Here is a 27,500-nt window from a genome sequence, read left to right on the forward strand (position 1 = left end):
GACGCCGCGAGCAATGTATGTAAGGGAACCATATATTCCTTATACTTTTTTTTAATTACGTGCACCCTTCATACAAATGTTACGTACCCACAAGTAATTTGTCCCATGACTGTGACATCAGCTGAGCTGATGGGGTTAGTTAGTTTGGGCTGCGGTGGTTGATGCCTCTGGGGATGCAGGAAAAACACTGCCATGGAAGGGGGGCCGAAAACAACTTTGGTATAAATGGAACTGCACTTTTCTAGTCTTCAGACCCCTCAAAGCGCTTTAACACTACATGACGTCATTCACCCATTCATACACTGATGGGAGGAGCTAAGGTTCCACCGGCACATCAGCAGTAACTAACATTCACACGCGGTAGGCACGGGAGCAATTTGGGATTAAGTGTCTGGCCCAAGGACACGTCGACATGGGTTAGCGGAGCCGGGGATCGAATCCTCTGATTGAAGGACGACCGTGCTCACCACTGAGCCACAGTCGCCCCTCTAAGAAAGTAAATTAAAAAAATTACGACAAGAAAAGTTCAAGCACTTACTTCAACTGTCCAGGAGTTTGTGTTACAGTTGCTCATTGTAGAAATCCGGTAGTGTTTTTCCTGCAACAAGCTCCAGCACGATGTCCCTCATCTTTTTATTTCTAGCTGTGGAGAAATGAATGAAGCTGCATTCATGTGCGGTTGGAAATGTCAAGATTAGTCCCCCACCCCCCCTCTCAGAAAACCATCATTGTGAAATATAAAGTCGACGTGGCCGGACAAACTTCACAACATGACGTCACACAAATGGACTATTAAAGTGATACTCCTACACCGCCGCACAACCGTGCAGCTAATTGCTGCGTTGCCAGATTTGATTATTATTATTATTTTCTGACATACATCTGTTGTTTAAAAATGCATGCACCTGTTATATGGAAGTATGTATATGTCAACTTTAGGTATGTAATTACAAAAATCCATCATTTTACTTTTCTATTGTCACAAAGAAACAATGTAATATGAATATAGGACATACTCATATCACATCCTATCACCCTTGTTCATAGGATGCAATTATGTACTGGATAATCACCATACTTTCTAACACAGTATTGTAATATGTGGTATACAGTGTAGGATCCCACAATGCAATATGTTTTGACTTGCCATGGGTTTTTTATATTATTAATCTTTAATTCAACTTTATTTCACCATCCCTATACCAAAAAGGACACATGTATTCAAATTATATTTTGCCAGGGAAGAAAAGCCACAGAAAAAAAACAATTAGATCATTATTAACATTATTATCACCATTTCAAAACATGAACGTCTTCAATATTTTAGAAAGTGGATAACCCTGAACCGCCGCAGCCTCTTGCTATGTCCACATTCATTATGAACATTAATGTCCGTGTTAAATGCTTCGGAGTGAATTGCATCCATTGTAATGGGGCTACATGAGCCTGAGGCTACTCAGCCCACAGGCTAGTTCACAGTTTTATCTTCCCTTCTCGTGGTGAGATGTAGGAAGCCGTGTGGGGAGTGAGTTTCCTGTCCTTTCAACATGAGGCCTGAACCCTGATCACCCGGCACGAGCCAGGAAAAATACTTGCCAAGTTCTCTCTCTCTTCCTCATTCTCTCTCTGTCTCTCCTCCCTTCCGTCCTTTCCTGTTTTGCCCTCCTAGACGCTCCCAAGCCTCCCGCTGAGGACAGTTTCCTCATGCCTGACGAGTTTGCGCTACCTGAGGCGGAAGGACCAGGAAGGGCTAAGAGATCGCCCATTAACTCCAACAGGGTGGGGGGCCTGAATGTGGAGACCCTGGTGGTGGCAGACAGGAAGATGCTGGAGAAACACGGCAGGGACAACGTCACCACCTACGTCCTCACCGTCATGAACATGGTGAGGGGTGGGAGAAGGGAGGAGGTCGCACAAATATATATGAGATAGTGGTGGTATGAAGACGCACGGAAAATCTCTTCAATTATTGTTTTCCCAAGACTTGTTTATTTATTGAACATGGGGGAGCTAGCTTTAATGCTAGCAGACTAATCTGCTGGCATAGTTTCTTTTCCCAATGAGCCATTATGCAGTCTTCGTCATCAGCTAGAATATAGACATGAGTCATTTACATTTATGGTATTTTAAAGAATCGGATTAACTTGAAGTTACATTTGAATTAATATTCCTTGTCGATAAAATGCCAACTTTTGGGGGCAGTTAGCATGCTACAAATCTTTTTCGAGCTTGTTTGTTTTTTCAATTTAAACATTTTATTGTTCAAAACACAATTCTTGAAAACTAAATTGTCAGTGAAAGAACAATGAAACAGGTTGAACAGCTACCTTCACTGCATTTTTCTTATTGCCAAAAAGAGTTTTTATAACTTTCCTAGGACAGTTGTGTTGTTCACTATTAATCAGTGGCGGCTGGTGGGATTAAAAAGTGTGCCTGTTTCTATCCACCTCCTCATTGTAATTCTTCACAGCCATCCTGTGTCCGTGGTCCAGCTGGTCGTGACGTTCACTTTGCCCAATATGGCTGCTTGAGGAGTTATCCTGTGTGTCCTGGTGTTCTCATGTTCTCATGTGTGCTTCATGTCCCTTACTCCCATATCTGTCCATGCTGGATCTGTCCCCCTTGATTTATAAAGCAAAATATGGCGTTAGCACGACAGCATCCGGCTAACCAAACCTTTCGGCTCTACAGAAGCTTCATGTACCGCTTCCCTTTCAACCAGTCTGTTGTCTTCTTACTGTAAGTCTGGTTGATCTGGGCCCAGCTGTTTGACCTGTAGTTTCTCCGCCAAAGTTCTCCTCTCAACGGGTCTTGGAGGAGAGATTTTAGCGGGTCGGTCTTCTTGGAAGAGGAGTGCTTGTGCTCGCGCTAGCCGTTGTCATGTCTTTAAAAAAGCGCCTGACGAGAACGCTCAGATTCAGCTTTGGGCCAGACGACTGCCCCAAAGCTGAATCTATTTCAGGATGCTAAATTGTATGTCACTCATTTATATATTTAATCAATAGGCTAAACTGCTTCTTAGACCCGCCTCTTCTGGGTTAAAGCGATTCTGCCCCAGCGCAGCTGAGACATGCAGACAGGCGGAGAAGACGTGCAGGAAAAGCATATATTTTGCGCAGATATCCTATTTTACAAATATTACTGGGTATATTCCATATTTCCAAAACACAAATATTGACAATTTGTATAATTTATTAATATTATTATTATAATATCATTTATTTTTTGTGGCTCAAGGTGGGGCCAGGCCCCGTGGCCCCCTATTGGCCAGCCGCCACTGCTATTAACCATTGTCTACAGTACAAGCAGACAAACAAGTAAGGCAGCTTAAAAGTAGCCTACTGATGTTTGTCTTCAAAATTGTTGCAAGGATATATATTTTCATGATATAGGAAGTTTGCTGTTCTACCTGGAAGCTATCCCAGATAAGAGTAGTGTATGCATCTTGCTTAAGGCTGAACACTGTATTTATGATAATAAGATGAGCAAACCATAAATGATTGTTTTTCTACTCGTTTGCAGGTCTCCAGCCTTTTCAAAGATGGCACCATTGGGACGGACATCAACATTGTGGTGGTCAGCTTGTTGCTACTGGAACAGGACCCAGTGAGTTGATTGAGACTGCAATTATGCAGAAATGTAATGTTTTGTTGTTCTGGTTATTGATTAATTCCCTCTTGCTCTGTATCTTTTCTTGCCAGCTGGGCTTGACCATCAATCACCATGCTGACCAGTCCCTCAACAGTTTCTGTCAGTGGCAGTCAGGTCTGGTGGGGAAAGGTGGTAAACGGCACGACCACGCTGTTCTCCTCACTGGATTGGACATCTGTTCCTGGAAGAATGAGCCCTGTGACACCCTGGGTAAGATAGCTAACCATGACAAGCCATACATCCTGTGGGAAGCATCATTTGACAACTTCCCACAATCCCTTTCTTGAGTTACGTTGTAATTTGGCTATGTAGACCGCAGTAGAGGTGATAATGTGCGTGTAGACATTACAACACGGAGTGAAGGAAGTCTGACAGGTGCCAGCAGAGGAGATTGAAGAATGGCACTCATTTGTCACAGTGACCAAAAGCTACATTTTATTGGGAGTGTTCAAACACTGTCGTAAACCCAAGCCTGCAGGATTTTAGCTAGTGACAGTGTAGATGCAGACAAGAAACATGAAAGGGTGCGTAACATGCAACAAAGGTCCTCGGCCAGAAATGCAAACATCGCCTTAATGAACTGGGAAAAACTTAAGGAAAAACGGCTCTTTATAACGTATCCTGCCATGATAGTCCGTCAAATCTGTATGAAAAACGAGCAAAGGTGAAGACAGAAACAAACTTTGACCAAGAATCATGCCTCGCCATGCTTGAAGTGACCGGCTTAGCACTTTAGGATGAGCTTATGTTCAGTTTATGCATAAATCAGAACGTGTGTAGGAACAAAAGGCAGCTGGAACAACATCAACGGAGCCAGCTAAGCTTGACTAATACTATAATCATATTGATTTCACACTACTAACAATTAGTGAATTGTTAGTAATCTTAGAGCACTTTATCTCATTAACTCCATGAGGTAAAAAATTTAAAAAAAGTCGTAAAGTGACTCTTAGAATTATTTAACTGTATGTTGTTAAGCTCATAATTAGAAGTATTTAATAACTGTGTGTTGCTCAAGTCAAACATCTGTCTATTTAAGTCATATTTATCAAGCATTTGTTGATGTTTTTACTGTGGCATGTTGTTGGGTCCATTGGGAGAAACTTCTGCCAGAGAAGACAGTGACCACTAAATATTTTCATCAGCTTGTGTTCCAGTAAATCCCACATCTAGGACCGCTTGTCTGGTCCACCTTCAGCAGTAGTCCTCCACAAAACCCAACGGCTTCCAAAGTCTAGGAACAAACCTCCGTTCAGTTGGCCGGGGCTTGTGAGGTTGCAGCTGGGGTGAAATCCCCCACCATGCATTCATGTACGCAATATGCAAATATGACAGACGTTTGTTGTCTGCCAAATCTGTGTGAAAGAAAGAATGTGCTCAGTTACACCAGAGACAGATTTTATGGCTCAATGTTTGATTGTGTTACCCCTCAGCTTGTCATGCCGTCTGTAATAACTAAGTCCCTGTCTACACGTATACAGATGTTTTTTTAAACTGATATTTTACTTGATTGGACATTTTGGAAAACGTCTTCTACGGTGTAGGTTTTACTTTGTATCTGTGTGGACAAACGGAGACGTCAACGTGCCAATTAGCGAGTGCCCATTTCCAAACTGTCAGAGTCTTCCTTGGCAGGAGGCTTTTCTTAAAAGGCCATTTTTGCGTTCAAGTGTGGACGGAGAGACTTTTAAAACCAAGGTTGTGTAGATATAATTTAATTCTAAAATGTAGAGAAAAAATATCATTTGAAAGACATATCTCTATACGTGTAGTCTAAGCCTAATTGTCTCATAATCTTAACACCTTTTTGCTCTGCCTCTTACTTTCTCAATGCAGGTTTCGCCCCCATCAGTGGAATGTGCAGCAAGTACAGGAGTTGTACCATCAATGAGGATACAGGACTGGGCTTGGCCTTCACCATCGCTCACGAGTCTGGACACAAGTATGTTGAACCAAACAACAATCTAAACTCTTATTTTTGTTTACAGACAAATAGATCAAACTATGTCAGATCGTAGTGTCATTTTAGAGCGGTACATTAAACCAGTCACTCTACAGTTGTAATGAATGTTTATTCAATGAAATAAATGTGTTCTCGTTTAAAGAAATAAATACACTCACTACCTCATCCCCTCCATTACACTTTATGAGAGAATAATGGAAACTGCCTCTGTCCACATGGCTCAGTGTTTGTGTTTCCATTAAGATCGAAGGCAGTTTATTTTCTCATATTTTTGAGATTTAACCTTATACGGAAATATGTCAGAATATCTGTAAGAAGCAATACCCTCATGAATTTTGCCAGCTTGCCGAATAATTAACAAATTAACAAAAATGTAAGTGCGAAACATGTGGCAAGCATGTGTGACTTTCTGATGACAGCAAGAAGCAATATCTTTATTTTATTAAATTGTGTGGGTACACAATGACATCAGCTTGATCTTTCCAAGAATAACCGTCTTAAGCTTTAACTCTCAACTCATGAGCAACTTGCACTAAAGGAACCACGTAAACCATAAAGTTACGTGCTTCCTTTCTTTTTTTTAATCTAGTTTCGGGATGATCCATGATGGCGAGGGGAACCCTTGTCGCAAGACAGAAGGCAACATTATGTCTCCAACTCTGGCTGGAAACAACGGGGTCTTCTTCTGGTCCACTTGCAGTCGGCAGTACCTCAGCCGCTTCCTTGGGTAGGCCTCATCGCCTAGTGCAAGTGCACAAGCACTTTCAACTTTGCCAGTCCCGTTGCCGTTGCTTTCACCCCGGCTGACACCATTGGTTTGCTGTGTTCACCAGAACAGCCCAGGCATCCTGTCTGGTGGACGAGCCCAAGCAGATCGGTCAGTACAAGTACCCCGAGCAGCTCCCCGGGCAGCTCTACGACGCAGACACGCAGTGCAAGTGGCAGTTTGGTTCCAAGGCCAAACTGTGCAGCCTTGATTTTGTGAAGGTGATCTACAGTGTTAGCGTGGCTGCTATAACGTGTGTTTGTATGGGAAAGGGTTAACACTTGACAAACCCACAGAGAATTATCATCTGACTTTATGGAACTTTATCGCATATTTATGCTCATTGCTTTGGTTTTCTGACCCACAATTTAGTTTTTTGGTTCACTCTCACTGCTCGCATCAGGGATATTTTCCCCTGCAGCGGTAAATGTTTTTTTTTTTTGTGCAAAATTGCTGAATAGAAATCACTGTATGCTGCTTCCCCAGCACCAAATATCAGAGACAAAGTTAGAGACTGGCTGGTGACCAGAGTGGAGCATTTCACAGCTAAAGCCAGATCTTTTTCTCAGGAGTTTAACAAAAAAAGAATATTGGACATTCACAATATGCCAACTGCCAAAAAACTCAAAATGCTAGTTTTGTTCCATACCAGCTGGACGTGTCGAATGGCAACTGGTTAATAGAAATCAATCAACCATATCAACTGAAAAGGTGGTGATATGTTGGAAGTTTTCTGCTGCAGTTTCCAAAGAATAAGTTATTGCAGGTTTACCGGGGTGTTCTCGAGACATGATCTATGGTCTTGTTTGAGAAAGTTCGGCAGCGTGTTATACGATCCAACAAAGACACTATACACCAGAGGAAGAAGAGGAAGGAAAAGAGGAAGGATTAATCCAAAGAAGCGGATCATTAAACTAACCCTGTATTGTGCAGTTACAAAGAAGCGACTCTATAGCAGTGCATGTGAATCATTCTGGTTTTACATGGACCCCAACATTCCTAAATCAAGCATCATTCATGTGTCCCTTTGCCTGAACTAAGACTCACTCGATGAGCCTCCAGCACCCGGATCACACAGTGGCTGCGATTGTCTGCTTTGCAGCGCTAATGGTGCAGTGCATAATTGGTACTTTAATAATTAGCGTGATCTTTGCACAACAACCTCGATCCCCCCACATTTGACCCACCTTTATAAATGCATTCTATAAATTGAATGGGAATCCTCAGCCTTTACCCCCCACTCCCCCCTCCGAAGCCCTGTGGTATGAGCCTTTATGTTGGGTGCATTCAGTGGTGTTTATTCACATGTAAATGCTGTTTAAAATACTACGGGGTATCCTCCAGGGGCTGTAATTGCTGGGAAATCGACTTTGCCAAATCGTATATATGACGGATTAGCACACATGTCATCGCCTTGGCTGTCTCCAAATCCCCGCTATGTTTCCCTAACAGAAGATCAAATACTGCATCTGCATTTGGGCACAAGTCAGCGGGTGGTAAATTAACCTACACGCTGATTAGCAGATTTACTGCCTTTCACAGTTGTGTTTTTTTTGTCCCTGATAAGCTCATGTAGAATGATTTTCAGCATGCTGGTATGCTGTCAATCACCTGCTCGGCGTCAGAGAATGAGGACAAAGACTCAAAGACACACCGGAGCGGCCTCTCCTGCTCCCTCCGTTGTGGGTTCTCTCTTGTTGTCGGTTGCCGTTGGGCGGGTTGCCAGACTCTGCCGCCTGTCTTTCGACCTCGGCTCTCCCTCTGTGCTCAGCCGCTCGCTCTGTCTCCGTATTGTTGGGTCAGATGACACATGCAATTACAGCCCGTTTCATTAAAGAAGTACAGTGATTCCATTTGACACCAGGGCTTTGTGGAGAAGCTTATCCCCCGAGGGGGCTTATTGACCAGCGTGATGGTGGTCCTGGCAGGAAGCAGGTGCTGGAGGGTCAAGGAAGAAAAGAGAGGGGAGGAAGAAGATGTCAAAAGGCTGTCATTGTACTGTACGGGCAGAAAGAAAACCGATGATGGTCGTATCTGATAGACACCTCATACTGTGTGTGTGTGTGTGTGTGTGTGTGTGTGTGTGTGTGTGACTTGTTTAACAGGACATCTGCAAGTCGCTGTGGTGTCATCGCACAGGGCACCGGTGCGAGACCAAGTTCATGCCTGCTGCAGAAGGCACCAGCTGTGGACCTGACATGGTGAGAAAAAGTCTACGATTCATATTTTATTGATTACATGCATACAGAAATGAACTTTATATATATATATATATATATATATATATATATATATATATATATATATATATATATATATATATAAAGTAGTATATACACAGTCCAACTTAGCAATTCCAGTGGAGACAACATGATGAAGTGGCTTCTTTGAGGCCCTTCCAGTGGAGAAAAAGAGATGCAGCACACTCTTGGATGCCCCTACGGTAGCTCAAAAAGTGCCCTTTGTATTCCCTTTTTTGTCCTTGCTGCGAAGGTTCACTTATATCTACAATATCGCCGTCATACTTTCAGAAGCTACAAAAACAAACAGATAAATGAGTGAAAGATTATCCAATAATGATGAGCATAATTGTGATTAGTTCAACCTGGGTTTTGGACTATTGGTAATGATAACACTATACTTCCATCAATCTCTTGGCAAGAAAAGAGAATGAACATTTCCCCAAATGATTATGTATTGCTTTCCAGTTAATAATAATTATGGAGGAGAAAATGTGGGCAAACCTTCAGTTTATTTCATTCTTCCCAGTTTACAGACCAACTTCCTGATTCAACAGTGATGCAATGTGCTTTTGTTGCAGCTGCGGGTCCAAACACTTTTCCTGTGTAAAGGCTGATTATTACTGACATTTTGGATGGCTTGGATACATCTGCCCTTGTTTTTGAGATGTCATGGTGTTCCCTCATCGCAGCAACTACATCAGGGCATGGAAGGTTATCATAACTGTGAGAAATATGACAGCCAAGTTGTAATGAATTGCAATAATCCTTTAAGTTAAAAGTGTTCCCAAGAGTCATAGTCCATCTTGGCTTAAAAAGGCAGAGCCGACAGCTCACCAACCTGCACGTACCTGCAGAAGCATTTCTGTGTCTCCCAGCTGGACGGAGAACGAAGTAAACGAAAGATGATATTCAGAAAGACAGAGAGGTGCTGAGTGCTGGGATTGGCTTGGATCGGCCCGGGTGTGGTGCATGTGTGTGTGTGTGTGTGTGTGTGTGTTTTGGCTGCGTCTACACAGTGTGGGTGACCAGGTGTGGTGCCGGGCATTTGTCCAAACCAGGAAACTCAGGCAAGAAGCCCGGATCAACTCTCAAGTTCTGATAAGAGAGCTATATTTCTGTGCGTCTTTTCCCTCTTCATTCGTTCCGCCTTCTCTCTCCCTTTTTCTCCAGTGGTGCCGGAGGGGTCAGTGTGTGAAATACGGGGAGCACGGCCCCAGGGCGGTCCACGGCCAGTGGTCGGCCTGGTCTCGGTGGTCTGACTGCTCCAGAACCTGTGGAGGGGGGGTCATGTACAGGGAGCGCTCCTGCACAAGCCCAAGGTACATCACATTACATTACATCCAAGGTACACACTCACACCATCGCGCTATTCAGCGGCTCCTTTTTAATGCTATCAACTAGCCGGACGGTGACAAAGGGATTCATGTTGTCGCGTCGCTGTTTCTGTGATGACCAATGGAAGCCTAATGCTTCCTTTCTGAACACCTGAAAGCGCCGCACAGACACGCACGCACACACACACACACACACACACTGTACGTGCACACGCACACACACACACACACACACACTGTACGTGCACACGCACACACACGTAGATACATGCGCCAGATAAGGCCTCTCACCAGTCAGCTGTCTCCCCCGTGCTCCAGACGAGGACAACCTCCTCATGCCGTGCTCTCCTTTCTTTAGTTGCTGCTGCTCACTCACAAACAGGACTCTGTAGACCCAGATCCCACAGTGAACATCTCTTTGTTAGCAACGGGCTCTGTGCATGTCGTCACAGGCACGGGGACAAATCCTCAGTGTTGGTAAATCCCCCAGAACCATCTGGAGATTTATTCAATGCTTGTTATTTCACTTTCATACAACGGGTTTCTAGATTTATTAGAAATATGAAATTAAAAATGTTTTCTGTCACAATGCTACGCACGACTGATTGATTTCCTTGGCCTGCAGAAGCCGGCCAGCGCCAACAACGCTGGCCCTTTAAATTTAATAAGCGGGATGTCTGCAATGGGATATTGAGAGAAAAGATTAATTTCCAGATCATTCATGCCATTTCAGCCCCGCCTGCTGTTTTTCTGTGTAGTATGTGTAATCCATCGTCCGTCTCACAGAGCATACTGGCTTTATGTGGCTTTATGTTTTCCTTGAAGACTCAGGGAGAGTCATGGTGGGGATGGGAAAACCAAATCACGGAGCTTTCATTTGAAGCACTATTAGAAGAACCTGTTGCTCTATAACAATCAAAGGAAACAGCATTGCCACAAACACAGAACTCGTATTGAATCCATGAGCACACGCATGCACACACACACGGTACAACCAGGCTCTCATACCGCACTAATAAGGATCCTGACTTACATCCAAGGGCCACCGCACCACACATCTCAAGAGTCAAGAGAGAAAAAAATCTATTGTTTGGTTTTTACTGTTAATGATTCTCATCATTTAGGAATGAGTCATAGCCAGTTAGATCATAGTGGCATATCACATCCAACCCCTACATGTCTGCCCTTGGGTGCAGGTGGGACGACCAGGACTTAATCACTGCTGGCCCTGCATATTGTACTTTAGCCAAGTAGAGTCTGCATGTGGGACCTGACTTCATACCGTCATCTTTTCATTTCCTCCAAAGGCTGTCAATCAAACACACAAGAGACCCGGCACACGAGAACAATACAATGCTCTTCAATAGTCGTCACTTCAACTGATCTTCAACTCTTCCAACTGACAAATCACTTTGCGTGGTTACAGCTTCCTCCTGTGTTCAACTCTTAGGCCCTATCTTATATAACAGGCACAAAGTGGCGCTCGGCACAGCTGTGTTTGCTGGTTTCAGGCCAACACAGTTGTCATTCTTAAGCCCAGCGGTCCGCTTTGTACTTTTCTGCTTTTTTTGTGCCTCGTGAGGAAGGTGCACACACACCTCCGTTTGCACTCCTCTCCTCCCCCCCCTGTGTGTGTGTGTGTGTGTGTGTGTGTGACACTGGGTTGGTGTGAGAGTTTAAATGTACAAGGCTTGGACAACACCCCCTAAACGGCTGTGTTTTGGGTCCTAGCTGCAAGCCTTTGCGTGATGCAGCCCCCGTCAATGGAAACACACCTATTATCAATTACGAGACTATATACAACCCATTTGGTCCTCGTGCCTCACTTTGTGGCCACATTCTGTGCCATTTAACTAGCGAAAGTGGAGTTGGACGTGCCCTGATGCACTTGATGTTTTATTTAAACAGGACCCTTAGTCCAATTCTCTTTCAGCGCTTGCAAAACTGACAGCTTCACTGCTTTTGATTTCTTAGTCCTTATCTTAGTTCTGGTGCTTTCTGTGATTACACCTCAACAACTGACATCGGAACTCTGTTTAATACTTCAAAGAACCTTTCAAGTCTCAGGTCTTCACCTTTGGAGAAAAACAAAGTTCAGCTTTTCTAACTCCCACAACGTCCATTGTATATACAATTATTACTCCAACTGCTGTTTACATTTCAGCTGACACTTAACACTTAACTGACATCATCTTTCAGTTGTTACATTTGAACTTTCACTCATTTATTCCAGGATTTCAACTTGAACTCCCTTCTGGGCTTTATCTTCATTTCAACACTTTCACCATAACACTTTAATTCAACTTTACTCAGGGCGTACATTTATATTGTCACTTCAACTTCATGAGGCACTTACACTTAAATGTTCTTCTTCTTGCATCACTTCCATTTGAACTACTATTTCAACTTCTTTTAGTAATTGCAAAGTGACTGCCACGTCAACTCTTTCATTGTTTCAGCCATTTCAAATGTAACAGCGGTGTTTACGGTCTTTCACCGGCTTCATCACTTAACAGCCGCTCAGACACTGATGGAGATATTCCGACTCATCTCTTAATCCTCTTGAGGGATCAAAGACCCAAAGGGTTCAGAAGCAGACCGGCCCTCATATGATACACATTATACACCAGAACTGGCAGACTAAAAAGGGCCACAGAGTCCTTTAAACCAGGTTAGCTGTCAGGTTCATTCATCATTCCTGTGGCACTAAAGAGTGCTTTGTAGCAGCAGCAGCTGGGTGGGTGAGAGTTACGGGTTCAGTGGGACACAGAGGGGATGGAATGAATCCAACAATACCAAGACATGATACCATTTTCTAAAACATACAGCGGGTTAACTAGTTGTCAGGTGACCTCTCCTTTGACCTCTCATGTGAACAACAGAATGAGTCCGGTGGCATCTCTTCACCTCTATCACCATCCTCAACAGAGCAGACACTCGGGCCGTATCACTGCTGCGCCATGGACCCCTGAGTCACGTTTTAGTCTCTGACTCAGAGTGTTTGTCCCCAGTAATCTCTGAGATTATTTTGGCAGGGCTCTTAATCTGAGCAGAACAAGAAGGATTAGCCCGAATCTTCAACCCCAAACCAAACTGTCTGGAAACTGCGGGTGCTATTCCTCAATGACACTATTTAATCAGATAGTAAAGAAATTGTAGACACAATCCTACATTGTTTGGAAGTTGACCATACGGACATGACAGCTTCTTGCACGTTGTTCACCTCTGCCCCACTACAACATCTTCACTCAGGAACAGCAGGAACAGTCTTCAACATCATTTCATTTCATTCTGTACAAACTCGTCCAGCATGTATCTCTTGTAAAAGGGTTCTATTGGATCGGCCGATTAAAGTCGACCCATCGAGGAGTTTCTCCCAGACACAAAATGAATCTGCTCCCCGTCCATCCCTCCACTTCCCTGTGGACCACCTGCCAGATCAAACAGTCCACCTAATCCTCACCAACAAGCCTTGGAGATTAGGTTCACAGTCTTGACCTGGTTTTGTTGGGAGCACATTTTGTCGCACACTCCATTTGAAGGGAGTGGGGGTGTACGGTGAGGGGGCGATGGTTGGGGGAGTCTCTCGGTAGACTTGTAAAGGGGATTTGCTTGGCTCGTTGCAGAGCAGCAGAATAAGGATCTATTTAGCAAGTTATGAGAGAGGCAGGGTAGGGGGGGTGACTCAAGAAGAAGACACGACTAGACATGATGACCTCTGACCTTTAGGAGTTCAGTCTGGATTTGGGCTCAGGAGGAATGACTGAAACGCAAAAAAATCAACTTTGACATATCTGGTTTCTGTCTTGTTGTTGGAAGTCAATTTACAGTTGCAATGATGCAGGGTGACCTGGTGAGAGGAGAGGAGCGGACAAAGACGAGGAAGAACAAAAGGTTGAGGGACCAGGAGGGTTGTGAAGCATTCAACTTTCTCAAGTAGACTGTCCCCCTCTGATCAGAAGGCCCTGAATGATGCAGTTCGCAGTGTAGTCCCCCACTGGCCTGCCGTGAGCACATTACCATATGTGCTGCATTTGTCTGCAGCTAATAGGATCAGGCCTACAAGAACCTGGGCCAAATCCCCCCCTCACCAAGAAAAGTGAGATTGGCACCGAACACACACATACACACACACACACACACACACACATACACACACACCTTGAGGAGCTCCATCACTCTTGGCAGCTAGGAAACAGTTTGATTGAGTCCAGGTCTGAATGCGGGGGATGAACGGTTGGAGTGAACTAGAAATGCAGTGAAACAACATGCAGTTTTGCTTCTGATTGTTACTGACGTTCGTTTAGTTCTGAAACGTTCAATGCTGTTGCATTGGGGAAGGAAATCCAAAATATATAGGCCTCCAGCTGCATTTTCCTGCCGGTGCTAACCGCTTTCAGTTCCTTTTCCAAAGTGGTTCATTACACTGGTACACTTAGTGTATTGTTTTTATTGGGCGCGTTTGATCAGCATGGTTCTTCAGTCTCTCTGTGTGTGTGCTGACCACTTTGGTAAATAGCTAAACTCAATTTTCTCTGCGGGTGGGTGAGTTGGAATGCTCTGCATGAGTCTCAAAAGCCTGAGAAGTCAGACATGGCATCCTGATAGTCACTAAATGTCAAGAGTGTGCTTGTCCTTTTCTCTCAAAGTGGTGATTGCTTTTATAATTTGTAATGGCATATTAAAGCTCTATTATCTGTGCCAGCTATTCCTGTGTGGTTAAAGAAGCGTTGATTTGGTATGGTGTGGAAACATCTGAAACACAAAGCAAACTTCTCTTTCACAGTCCTATTCCATCCTGCTTAGAACTTTAATGTACTGACAGTACATTGATGGAGGAGATGGAATCATTTCAGGGCGTTAATGCAGCATATTTGTTATGGATGGAAGGAAATGTAAGAGAGAAACTTTTAAATGATAGCATCTTGGATTTGACTTTGTCTTGGCTCGCCAGTTACAATGATTAGGAGATGCCAGGGCAACATTGCCTCCTGAAGCCTTCAATGCCCTTTGAGTCTTCTTAGTAACAGGTCAAAGTTCACATTGAGTGTTTCTCACTTAAACAAATGGACTTTCCCCTTGAGATCTTATAAACGTGTTGAAAGCATTCTTTCTAACCGCCAAGGCTAAGTTTAAAAAGAATATTCAGCAAATGTCCTGGAACATATTCTCGTACCTAAACGACAGAAGAGATCAATTGCAAGTTATCTTACATATGAAAGTAAAAATAAGCCGACGTTGACTTCACAAGGGAGACAAACAGCAGTCTCCTGGGTGAAAGTCCTGTGTTTGTATGACCATTCACCCCAATCTCCTCACTATGCAAACGTGTTCACGCCTTATACTACGTCACCTGACTTCCTCCGCTGCTTCGTTTACAACTTCCTGCATTTTCTACCATGGCCTTCTGTGCCGTCTTACTACAGCTGAACAACCTAATAACATCATTAGCACAACACCTCCAAATACACTAACTGCAGAGTGCAGATACATAACTACGTGCATGATGGGATGCTCCGTCATTAACGAAACAATGCATGTAGTCAACGTAATTAACACAATGACAGGAACACATTCACAAGAACCAGTCACATTTATTCATAACAACACGACAAAACAATCCAACACAACTGCGGCACTAAAGCACTCAAGAGCACGAGCCATTCAAATATTATTCACATCAGAAGGAACAATATTAACTATATAATAAAAACAACACCATAGACAAATGAACACAACGTTACTGCAGATGTAAAAACATAAAAAGCAGTTCACTCCCCATGCTGTCCATCCTCCTCTCTTTGCTAACGAACAGTTCAGTGACGCGGTTGCACCGTGTATCGGTGGCTTCAGTCAGTAACGGGTCCTTCTCGATGGCCATGGACGCCATTGATGACCTCTAGTTGCGCTTCTGGAAAAGGTTTTGATGTGTTTTATGTCTGAAGGTGTCCGCTCGACGGTGGCAGTGGATATTGGGATCGTCACCGCCAGACATGCCGGTCCGTAACGTTGACGCAAAAACAATTAGCAACTCTTCTCCGATGCTGTCAGCCAGGAATCGTTCGTAGTTGTTGGACTGAAAGTGAGGCACACATGCTTCTACTTGCTGGGTGAAGGCTGCTAACTGTGGGGTTACGTTACCCGCTTTTCCTGAAACGTCCTCCATGATAAAGGCGTTGTCAGTACATCCGCCACCGACTTCAGCCATTGAGTGTTAAAAAAAAACACAGCAAGCAAACCACTCAACATGTCATAACTTCTCTTACATATGTTTTAACCTGAACTCTTCTTCCTGCTACTGAGTTCTGCTCGCTCGCTTTCTGTTGGACCAAAGCCACGCTGGCCCACTGACCAATCACAGCCGCGCGATAACGCTGACGTACTTCCAGGCCTTCTAGGTAGCGCCCAACAAGCTGCGCTGGAAGCAGAGCAACAGAGGAAGACAGGAGCTGTGCAATGAGAACATAAGCTAATAGGGAAACAATATTATAATACATGTAGTGTATTTGTGAGAAAAAAAATGAAACGATAAAATAGCTATAACTTTGTGATTCTGTTTAGGCCAGCAGAGAAGGCTTAGCTGGCCCTGACCACCAGCCACTGGTAGAATGTAACGAGCTGCTGGCACAACCAACCGACACAACCGTTCACAATCTAGTTCGAGGGCTCTCAAGTTGGCTTTTTTAAACCCTTGACCGGTACTTTCCCCAAGTCTGCCAAATGCAAACCAATAGTAATTAAGTAACGCTACTTGTTGTCCAAACCTCCACAGGGTACCTTTAAGCATACACCTGTATCTGGAAAGGGGAGCCATCTGAATGAAGTATGTGTAGTAATGAGTACACTTCATCAGTCCCATGTGCATTCTGGGTTTCGTTCCCTGATCAGCTGGCTTCATCTGGTCTGTGCAGCAATACAGCATCAGAGAACCTTTGATCAGGGCTGTACCTGTAATGACTTGTGATTGGCTTATTGATACAACAGACCTGTAAACCTTTTCTTCTTCTTCTTCTTCTTCTTCTCCATCATGTTTTCCACCCAGGCCACAGAACAATGGTAAATTTTGCTCCGGCTCCAGCCGTCTCAACCAGCTGTGTAACACTCGGCCGTGCCCTCCTAACTCTGTGGACTTTCGGGCCCAGCAGTGCGCCGAGTACAACAGCAAGCCCTTCAGGGGCTGGTACTACAAGTGGAAGCCCTACACCAAAGTGGACGGTAAGGTGATCAGTTTATATAAGAGCCAACGAGCACAAAGCCTGTTCTGTCTTGTGGTTGATTGCATCATTTGCCCGGAGGTTGTTTTGGTTGTTATTTTTCTTCTCTCTTCTATCATTATTGATTGCTCTTTTTCTCTATTGTAAAACAACACAGTTTCCAAGGATTATGAAGACATCTCCACTTCTTGGCACATAATGCACGAAAAAAAAGAAACCTGCGCTTAATACACAAAGAGTTTCAGATCCCTCAGTGCAAGCTTTTTCTTGTCTTAATTCCGTAGGTCTTTCCATTCTGAACCTCGCTGTACTCGGCGAGGCCTTCATCTTTTTTCATAAAGTGTTTCTGTAATGTCCACCTCTATTTACTGCTGCAATGATTAGGGCCAAAAAAAGCTGGAGGAAACTATCACTCTGTAATGTGCATGGGAGACATGTAGCCACCTGCACCCTCTGACACAGTGGGGATGGATTTAAAAAGGAAGCCTACGGGCCAGCTTTGTTACACAGAGCGAGGGAGAGAGTGCAGTGAAGGGGAGCAGTGCGTTTGGCCGCCATCCCAGGCCTGTTTAAGCTGCTGATGAATGGGAGGCGATGTCGAGAGGAACAGAGTCTGAACTGCCTTCTGGGACCTTGGGCCAAGTCACCTTCACCAACATTTATTTTAATCAAAGACGGCTGTAGAGACTTGTCGGTGATAACTGATCTGAACCACATAATAAAAGTTGAATACCCCTGGGGGCATTCATATTCAGTTCCTGTCTTTTCCAATTCAGCTTCATCAGGAGCTGTGCATACTGCGTGTGGAACAGTAGCCGCACTTTGGGTTTACCGAGTCACAAAATAACTTGTGAATCATTCAAATGAAAGGCCAATCCACCCACAGGTTTCTTTTGTATTCCTTATTACTCTGTGTGTGTCTGTATGTTCTGTGTACAGATGAAGACATCTGTAAGCTGTACTGCATCGCAGAAGACTACGACTTTTTCTTCGCCATGTCCGGCAAGGTAAAAGACGGCACCTCCTGCTCGGAGCACAAAGGAGACGTCTGCATCGATGGAGTGTGTGAGGTACACTGTCTGCGGGTTAGGCGTGTGAGCAGGTGTTAAAAACCTGGAGAATGAAGTGTAACTAGAGAATATCCCTCAATTGTTCACTATTGTGTCTGTTTCTTTTAACAAAACAACTCACAATGTATTGCATGTTTGTCTTTTCTCTGCACTCAATCTTTTAAGGTAATACTGCATTATCTATATTGTCCTTAATAATAAACCAGATGTCAGGTGCAGTAGTTACAGGAAACCGGATGTCAAGAGAGATATACTTATTTCCCCCTGGATTGTTACAAAACACTAGTTAATTCCTCTTAATTCTACGTCTGTCCTTATTCATGGCATGTGTGTTTTTGTGTGTGTGCAGGCCGTCGGCTGTGACCAGATCCTGGGCTCTAAGGCCTCTCTGGATGCCTGCGGAGCCTGTAAGGGGGACAACTCCACTTGCAAGTTCTTCAAGGGCCAATACACCCTTCAGCACAGGGCTAACGGTAAGCCTGTCTTTGTTTGTGGTGTGTCTGTGTGTGTCACCTAGCATAGACTTCTGCAAGACAAAGGGAGGCTGAAGCAGACTGACAGAGACATAGAGAAAACCCACGCACAGACCAATGCATGTAATCCCACGTCATAATGGACTGATTCACTTCATCGAGTAACACACATACCACAGATAATGGGTTAGAGCAGGGGTGGCGCTGTGTGTGTGTGCATGGGTACGTTGGTGTGTTTGCATGCTTGTAGGACGAAACCTGACATCAGAGTGAGAGAACAGCAATAAATAATGATCTTTAGCATGATTCAGCATTGACTTTCCTTCCTTATCCTTTCCCCCCACCCAGAGTACTACTCCATGGTTGCAGTCCCGGCTGGAGCACGAAGCATTCGTGTTCAGGAGATGGAGGTCTCCACCAGCTACCTGGCCGCCCGGTCCCTGAAGAAGAAGTACTACCTGACCGGGGACTGGACTGTGGACTGGCCGGGGAAGTTCCACTTTGGCGGGGCCGTGTTCGACTACCAGCGCTCTTTCAACAAGCCGGAGAGCCTTTATGCTGCCGGTCCTACTAATGAGACGCTGGTGTTTGAAGTAAGCCGCCGCTGCCGGGTGATGTCCGTTTGGGGCAATTGTCAGTGACAGGGTCCCTGGCAGAGCTGCCGCGCCTTTTATTTTTTTATACGTCTGGATATGAATAGGCTGAGATGAAAAAAGAAGTTTGCGGAGGTAGGGAGAAGCGGGGTGGTTGTAACTGTCTGCAGGGCCTCTGTGCGATGCTAACTGTGTTCGGTGATTGGTTACGTCAGGGATGATCTGGGGATGGGTGGGTGGAGTGGAAGGCTTTAATCAGATAAATTGGGGGGTTCAAACCGCCTGTCTTGTGCAGAGCTGCCCTCGTTGTGGGTGAAAGAAAGAGACTATAAGGCAAAAAAGTGGAAGGAGAAGAAGACAAGAAAGGTTCGTGACATGTCAAGGATTAATTAACATCAAAGTCAACAGTTTAAATGGTTGGGTTCACCCAGAACAAACTGTCAAAGTGAATTTAAGACAGAAGTCTCAACAATCACCTCTTCCTCTCAACCTTTGCCACCCTGGTGACTGTCCATTAAACGCCATCACGCTGCCTTCAAAACCCACTTTGCAGTCCGTCTGAACACAGTTCTAATATGTCAGTGGTATCCTCCATTGTATTGGGGTGGCAGCAGAACGTTTGAGAGATATCTCAAGACCTGGACAAAGATAATGGATACATCTGCATGAACAGATACTAGTGAGGGTAAGTGAGAAAAAACGTTTGTGCGTAATTTAATCCAACCAATCCGTTAATCACCAATAGAATGGACCATAATGCAGACACCAGACAGAGAGGGATGTGCCACTTTCAGCATTCAGCTCCCTTAAGGACCCTATAAGGACCCTTATTTATATGCAGTGCAGTTACTTGGTAGGGCCGGCTCCATGTAACAGTCACGTGTTTGCCCACGTACACGCACTCAAAGCCATCCATGCGGCCGCCATGGCTACTGATCTCAAAGTGCTTTGTTGCAGCCATGTGATTCATGGCTAATAGAGCGAGTAAAATCACCTAAATCAACTGCCCCGTTAGAGGCGGCGATGAAAAGATGGTTGCTTTGAGTGAGATGTCCTGCATAGTGTGCACATGTGATTTAAGAGCTGATGGTCCCATTTTGTTAATAGTGTTGTGTCTGTAGGCGGAGCTTCAAGGGGGGGTGGGGGGCTGTAGAGTCTTTACCCGTCCTGAAGCAGCAGAATGTGATGCTGGACAGGTCTATCCTCCAGAGAGAAAACACTATTATTCGACAAGTGGCTGAGTCATTATCCTTATGACTGTAGGGCTGAATTGAACGCTGGTGGGATGTGTGGGATGTTCTTCTCACATAACTTTGTCAGCAAAAGCATTTATTTTCTTTTGAACTCTGAACCCTAGGCGTGGAAACAGAAGTGGCAACCGGGGTAGACATATGGATGTATTTCTAACTCCAGACATGGTCGTGTAAAAGCTTGGCTCCCCTCAGTCCCCTGGGCTACTGAAATACTGCGGTTAAAGTGGGAATGATTGGCCTGTGAATCCAGGAGGAACACCAGTGTGAAATGTCCACAGTCTTTACTGGTCACTTGTTTGTTCATCAGGAAATGTCTGAGTGTTTTGTTGTAGCTATTTCAGAAGAGAGACTTCTGTCTGTTGGCAGTTTAGCGGAACAGCCTATTGTTGTGACTAGTAACAACAATCTAGAAATGTCATTCCCAAAAGAGGTTACAGGGTACATTTTATGATAAGTTCTGAGAAAAATTCTGCGATATCACAATCTTTTTAAAAACATTTTTAAAGGATATTTTTATTTTGCTTTCCGGCGTGTGGCTTTAGGAATGGAAATGACTGTCTGGGAGACAGTTTGTTAGTGCAGATTAAAAAAGTGAAGAACCCTTCAGGAGAGCAACAGAGGATGGACAGACGCAATACATGTCATGTGTACAGAATGAACAGCGATAGGCCTACATCTACTTGACGGATCAACACAAAGTCGGGACAAACGGGAACCCCGGGTTGTGATGCAGAACTAATGCTATTCCCATCAGCCTTGGATGCACTTTGTGGAGTAATGCTGATTAGCTAGTCGTAGCATGCTAACAAGCACAAAATGCAAGAGAAGTGTTTTTTGAGAAGCTTTTAGTCAAACATATTTGGAATAGGAATCCAAAAGGAAATTGTGTAACTGTCTGTGACTTTGTCGACTAACCTCCTGGACGTGAGCGTAGTTGTGAATGCACACAGGTTTCCTGTGCAATGACAGATGGATAGGGACAGTTTCAGCTGCACTCCCTTTTGGGTTTTACTTCCAAAGTAAACGGGTTCAGATAATCGTGCTGAACTATTGGTGCGCTTCCATCTGATCAACCGACCACAGCGGCTGCGTGCCCTGGCGTGCTCCATGGAAGCAATGCCACCAAGCATGCCCACCACTTGTGAGTGCAGCGTCATCATAACCAATAGAAACAATCACCCCAAGACCCAATTTGTAATAACCCTAAATCTTCTTGGCTCAGTCTGACAGAGCTCCTCCTGCTTGCCCATGTGTCAAAGTCATACATCTGCTGCGGCTCTGCAGACACGAGCATAATCTCTATAAGTATGTCCTGTAATTACAAAACGGAGAAACAGGGTTGATAGAGTGAGAAGGATAAAGAGAGGAGGGAGAGGGAGATTAAAAGATTAAGAATTCTGCAGTTGAACTCTTTGGATGTGAGAAGCTAAAGTCAAGGCACGGGGACTTTAACTGCAAATGGAAAGAGCCAAATGAAGGAAAGCGAGTAGTTTTCTTTTTTCTTCCACCGCTGATCTTCATCTGTTTCACACATTCTACTGGCGCTGTCACAAGAAAACTGAGAGAGTACGTGGGGGAGGGTGTACGCATCAATCACTCAGACCCTTACTCAAAATATATATATTGAGGAGTGTAAGTGCAAACTGTGACAAGGTGTTCACATCTGTACAGCTGCTCAGCTGGTAGGGGGGGAGGAAAGGGGGTGGGGGTAGCTAACAAGAGGACGAGGAACATATGGTTGAGGTCTCAGAGGATACAGGGAAGGATTATTCCCTCTGAGTTGACATTCTTGTGGTATGCGAGCGGGACGTCCAGGGCAAAGCATTGTGGGCCCACAAGTGAGATTGATATCTGTCTGCTGCCGCATTCTAATTCATCATCATCTCATCTGAGTGGGTGAGAGGTGCTTCCATCAATCACCGCATCGTGAACTCGGCGGTCACATTAGTCTGAATTCTTCTCTAAATTGAAGTTGCTTTCAATGTATGTTACTTTTCTAGGAAGCAAAGGATTCCAGTTTGAATTTTGAATTTGAGTTTTTTCAGGACAGTGTATTTGAACTCACAAGACAACGAGTGGCAGAGAAGATTGATTTGTTCTCCCTCTGCTCATGTGTCTACATTCTACAACATTTTAGTTTCTTTAGTGAATATATTTAGATCTAATTATTTTGGATTTAACAATTTGCAACTCATTCCCTTTGCTCCCATCCTGCTAGTCTGCTGCCACGGCAACTCCTTCCTTGTCTGAAGTCTTTTTGCACACTAAACAGGACTGCGGAAAGAGAGGAGCTCTTTTGGGCACCACAGGTTGGAGGAGTAAATGTCTGATTAATTTTCTCTATGTGACTCATAGTTTATACAGCTTGGATGGGCATGCATTACAAATGTATATCTGTTTCTTTGAGGAAAAAAAGTTGAAGATACAGGCCTGTGTGACCCAACTAACTCAATGGCCAATTAAAACCAGCCCAAACGCCTATACATTCCCCCCAAAAACCAGCCCATCACCACAACTCAAATATACGTCTGCCAATCCATGTTAAGTCCAACAGCGTTGCTTTCATTGCCAAATGTAATATCTACAAAGTAACACCATACATGTTTAGTGTGCCAGCTTTAATTAAACCTGTAATTGCCTTGTGCAATTAGATACTATATTACCATAAATGAATTACAGCTCTGTGAATGTGAAGACCATTCAGATATGCGGAAACTAACCAGTAGCTTTATTTTCACTTTCACGTTCCATTAACCCACTTCCTCCCAGCCTGAACATGAATGTAGGCTATTGTTTTTACTTCATATGCATTTACTGTAGTTATTAATGCAACGCCTCATTTAAACTAAAACACTGTATCACGTTGGTTCACTTTGTCATATACTTCTAGTGAATACATGTGTAAATACGTTATGTGTTTACTGTTAGTACTTTTGATCAACTTATTTTAACTGATGCACCTAATCCTGTTAATTCACAACAACTTAATAATGTAAATAGGTGTGTTTTCTGAGCTTTGGTATCATCCCGTGCCACATGTTCTATGCTGCTTTTGTGACGGAGCTGAAGGTTCGTGGAATTTTGGTTTGATATATGGGGAATGTTTTTCTTTGTTTTTTGGGGGGTTCTGGTGTCAGTTATGATTTTTGGCAGCAAATGTCCCAGACTAAGAACTAGAGAGGAGATGTCTGAGATTCTTAATTAAAAGTCTGCATCTCTACCCTTAGACATTGCTAATGCTGTGGTTGGTTGGGTGTAGGTTATTCATCTTTGCGGATGGCTTAAGAAAGACTGATCAGTAGTTTAGAAAGCATAAAGGCTCCAATGATTTGTAGGTCCTCTATTACATGGGTTATATAAAAATCCAGCTGAATGTTGTTTTCATAGCTGCTGGTTCACATCATTGGCGGTTGTTTGGCGTAGAAGCAACAATGTTGGTAAGAGCTGGTTTGCTTGGATAAGCATGAAGACCTGGTGTGGTCCTTGTTTCGTGGCAGGGGTTTTTGGTTTGGTTGGGCGATAGCATCAGCAAAGGACGTGTGGGTATTCTTATAAATAGACCAGATTTCAACATCAGACAGTGCTTTATGTGCACGCTGGGAAATTATATCGTATTTCTGCACTTCAGAGTTACATAACATTCTCTCATCAGTGCAGAATAATATGCACAGCAGGCTTCAGCATGCAAGCCTGAATCAGTCTAATTAAACTGAAGCTTTGTCGAGGCTTTGAATGAATACCTTACAGAAAACAGATAACAGAAGTGGACAAGCTGGTTCTAGCTGCAGTGACCTGTGGATCTTTCACAAGGGCCCCTCCCTCGGACAGAACCGCGACTCCAACACTACAGTTCCTGCTTCTGGGGTCGTTAACAGGAAGTGTAATGGTGCAATTGATTCAGTGAGTTGCCTACTCTTCTGAAATGTAATGACATTTATTCATCCTCACAGATGTCAAATTTGCTATTTACACTTCCTGTCGGCAGTTCCCCGATGACAACTATCACTGAATTACTTTGACACTGACGAAAATGTCATATTTATTTATTACAAATCACTTTTAGAACTCTGCCATGCACCTGCCGATGTCACCTCACGCATTATCACGCCTCACAACGCTCACTCCGTTCTTAGTGGGGATGTAGTTTGTATGTGAATGTGCCGGCCAGGCTGTCCTTCCAGCTGTTCACAAGTCTGTGAACACTGTACCAACATGTGGAGATGTTGTCTGACATTGAACAGCTCTGTGATTCTTGCTACAAAAACATATCTCTTTTTGCCTCCTGTGTGGAGCGGGGCCAACCATACACATGGAAGAGTTTACATGCAGAAGAAGGTGATTGGTCCAGTACGTGGATGTGCCCCAGGACTGCTGCATGTGGATCAAACCCAGAAGATGCTGGGCTTTCTAAGTTGGAGGCTTGATGGTAGATTCCCCGTACTTTAGAATATACCCCAATGAAAATATACTTGTCAAAACTCATTAGTGCAGATATTGATAGACTTGGTAGGTTTTTCAGGCTGTTAACAGTTGGCTTTAATACAATTTACCAAATGGATTAGCGATCAATGCCCACCCAACCTCAGCTAAATGGAGGCGGGCTTTAAAAGAACATAACTGCTGAACAAAGTCCAGTGCAATGACTCAGCTGACTATTCAAATGAGCCTGAAACTAAATTCTTCACCATGGCAGAGAATCCTCATGGGGTTGCTTTAATGATAGCCTGATGCTTCTGCTGTAATGGGTATGTCTGCTTTCGTTCATCTGTTAGACTCTGCTTGACTGGAATGTCCAAATAAATCTCCCGAATAGAAAAGGTAACTCAGACTCACCAGCCCGTACAAAAGATGTGGTCGAAAAATGAGCCAACTGTCCAAAGAGAATGGAAATTGTCCCTCAATTGTGCACTCTACTGTCAAAACAAAAAGACCTTGTAACAGTGTGGTTAGCCAGTTTGGACTAGAGGGAACATCATGCTCCTTCAGGTTTCTGGAGCCTCGGTGGGTAGTAGATCTAACAGCTCAGTGGGATCTCAATGGCTGGAATAGGCTGCCACGTCAGTGGGCTTACCTTTAGTTTCTTGCAGTGGAATCCATAACAGATGGACCTTTGTGTCTGCTTTCTTTTCACTGCATATTAAAGTTTTCTTGGAGTTCTACCAATACATAATAAAATACTGATACTGTTTTATATATTACACATTGGCTCGGAGCAAGGGTATACACGATATTAAAGTAATTAAGGACATTTTATGGTTGCTTGCTGTGAACCTGGTTTGTTTGAAATTATAGTACAATAAATAAGTCTGGACATCAAAGAATATGTGCGTCTAGTGTCAGCCAGTCTATACGTCAGCCAGTCAAAACCAGCTTTTTAGAGATGTCACCTTGCGCTCTGGAGCAGGGCTGGCCACACTTTATTGAGTGTGCAGAAAAACGTTCCCTAGATGTTAGAACCCCAGGCTTTCCTTATTTAAAAAGCTTTATCGTTACACTGCGTTATTGTTATCATTACAAGTAGTTGGAAGGTGATTTGAACTTTCCTCAAACATTAAACTTTTACGGTTCTCTAGATGTTATTCTGACTTTAAACCAACTTTATTGTTACGTTCCCAGAACGTATTGGGAAGGTTAGTTGAATGTCCTAAGAAGGTTACTCGACGTAATGTTCCCTCGATGTTAAAACATTAGGCCTTTCCGACCTAAAAAAGTTAGAACATCAATAACATCCCCGGAAAGTTATTGAAGATCATTTTAATGTTCCTAAACATTTACATGATCGTTTAACCATAATGTTCCCTAGATGTTTAAACTACAAGGTTTTCTGATTTAAAACCAACTTTATTGTTACATTCTCAGGTTAGTATAATTTTCCAAGAAAGTTACTTTAACGTTTCCTAATAATGTTCTCGAAAATATCACAAGACAGTTTTTAATAATTAATACCAACGTTATTGTAACATTCTCAGAATGTTCTAGGAGGGTTAGTTAATGTTTCAAAAAAGTCACTTGAAAGTTTCCCCTTAATTTCATTTTCAATTAAATTTCAATTCAATTTTTCAATTCAATTCAATTCAGTTTATTTTGTATAGCCCAATATCACAAATTACAAATTATCCTCAGAGGGCTTTACAATCTGTACACATACGACATCCCTGACCTTTGACCTCACATCAGATCAGGAAAAACTCCCCAAAAATAACCTTTCACAGGGAAAAAAGGGAAGAAACCTTCAGGAGAGCAACAGAGGAGGATCCCTCTCCCCGGATGGACAGAAGAATAGATGTCATGTGTACAGAATGAACAGAGTTACATAAACACATTACATGAATATGACAATGTATGAATGGAACTCCAATCCATGAAACAGAAGGAGGTAGAGAGGAGGGGGCGGGGCATCAGCAGGGCCAACGCGGGAGGCCGGCTCACCAGCATCAGACACCTCCAGGTCCAATGGACCCTATGAGACGTGAAGTCACAACGACTCCGGGGAGGAAGCAGAGTTAATAAGGTGCAATGGAGAGATGTAAATTCATCCATAAGGAGAGAGAGAAGAGGAGATAGGTGCTCAGTGTATCCTAAAACATCCCCCAGCAGCCTATAAGCCTATAGCAGCATATCAAGGGGCTCCACCAGGGCAAACCTGATTCAGCCCTAACTATAAGCACTATTAAAGAGGAAAGTCTTAAGTCTATTCTTAAATGAGGTGACTGTGTCTGCCTCCCGGACTGAAAGTGGAAGCTGGTTCCATAAAAGAGGAGCTTGATAACTGAAGGCTCTGGCTCCCATCCTACTTTTTAGGACTCTAGGAACCACAAGTAGCCCCGCATTTAGTGAGCGCAGCTCTCTAGTGGGGCAATATGGTACTACAAGCTCCTTAAGATATGATGGTGCATCACCAATCAAGGCTTTGTAGGTGAGGAGAAGAATTTAAAATGTG

At 43.7% G+C, this 27,500-nt stretch overlaps 1 protein-coding gene across 1 annotated transcript in view; it reads left to right on the forward strand.

Moving 5' to 3' along the window:
- Positions 1 to 27,500, forward strand: part of adamts18 (ADAM metallopeptidase with thrombospondin type 1 motif, 18) — a 57,454-nt gene that overhangs the window by 14,279 nt on the left and 15,675 nt on the right. Inside the window, exons 4-16 of the mRNA XM_034527276.1 lie at positions 1 to 15; positions 1,670 to 1,884; positions 3,523 to 3,606; positions 3,702 to 3,861; positions 5,488 to 5,593; positions 6,204 to 6,341; positions 6,448 to 6,601; positions 8,486 to 8,581; positions 9,794 to 9,942; positions 17,000 to 17,172; positions 18,111 to 18,241; positions 18,591 to 18,714; positions 19,063 to 19,307. The exon at positions 1 to 15 is cut by the window's left edge and continues 271 nt beyond it. Coding sequence (XP_034383167.1) covers positions 1 to 15; positions 1,670 to 1,884; positions 3,523 to 3,606; positions 3,702 to 3,861; positions 5,488 to 5,593; positions 6,204 to 6,341; positions 6,448 to 6,601; positions 8,486 to 8,581; positions 9,794 to 9,942; positions 17,000 to 17,172; positions 18,111 to 18,241; positions 18,591 to 18,714; positions 19,063 to 19,307 — 1,790 coding nt within the window. The remainder of the gene's footprint in view (positions 16 to 1,669; positions 1,885 to 3,522; positions 3,607 to 3,701; positions 3,862 to 5,487; positions 5,594 to 6,203; positions 6,342 to 6,447; positions 6,602 to 8,485; positions 8,582 to 9,793; positions 9,943 to 16,999; positions 17,173 to 18,110; positions 18,242 to 18,590; positions 18,715 to 19,062; positions 19,308 to 27,500) is intronic.

Source organism: Cyclopterus lumpus, chromosome 3 (genome assembly GCF_009769545.1).
Source record: "Cyclopterus lumpus isolate fCycLum1 chromosome 3, fCycLum1.pri, whole genome shotgun sequence".
Lineage (NCBI taxonomy): Eukaryota > Metazoa > Chordata > Actinopteri > Perciformes > Cyclopteridae > Cyclopterus > Cyclopterus lumpus.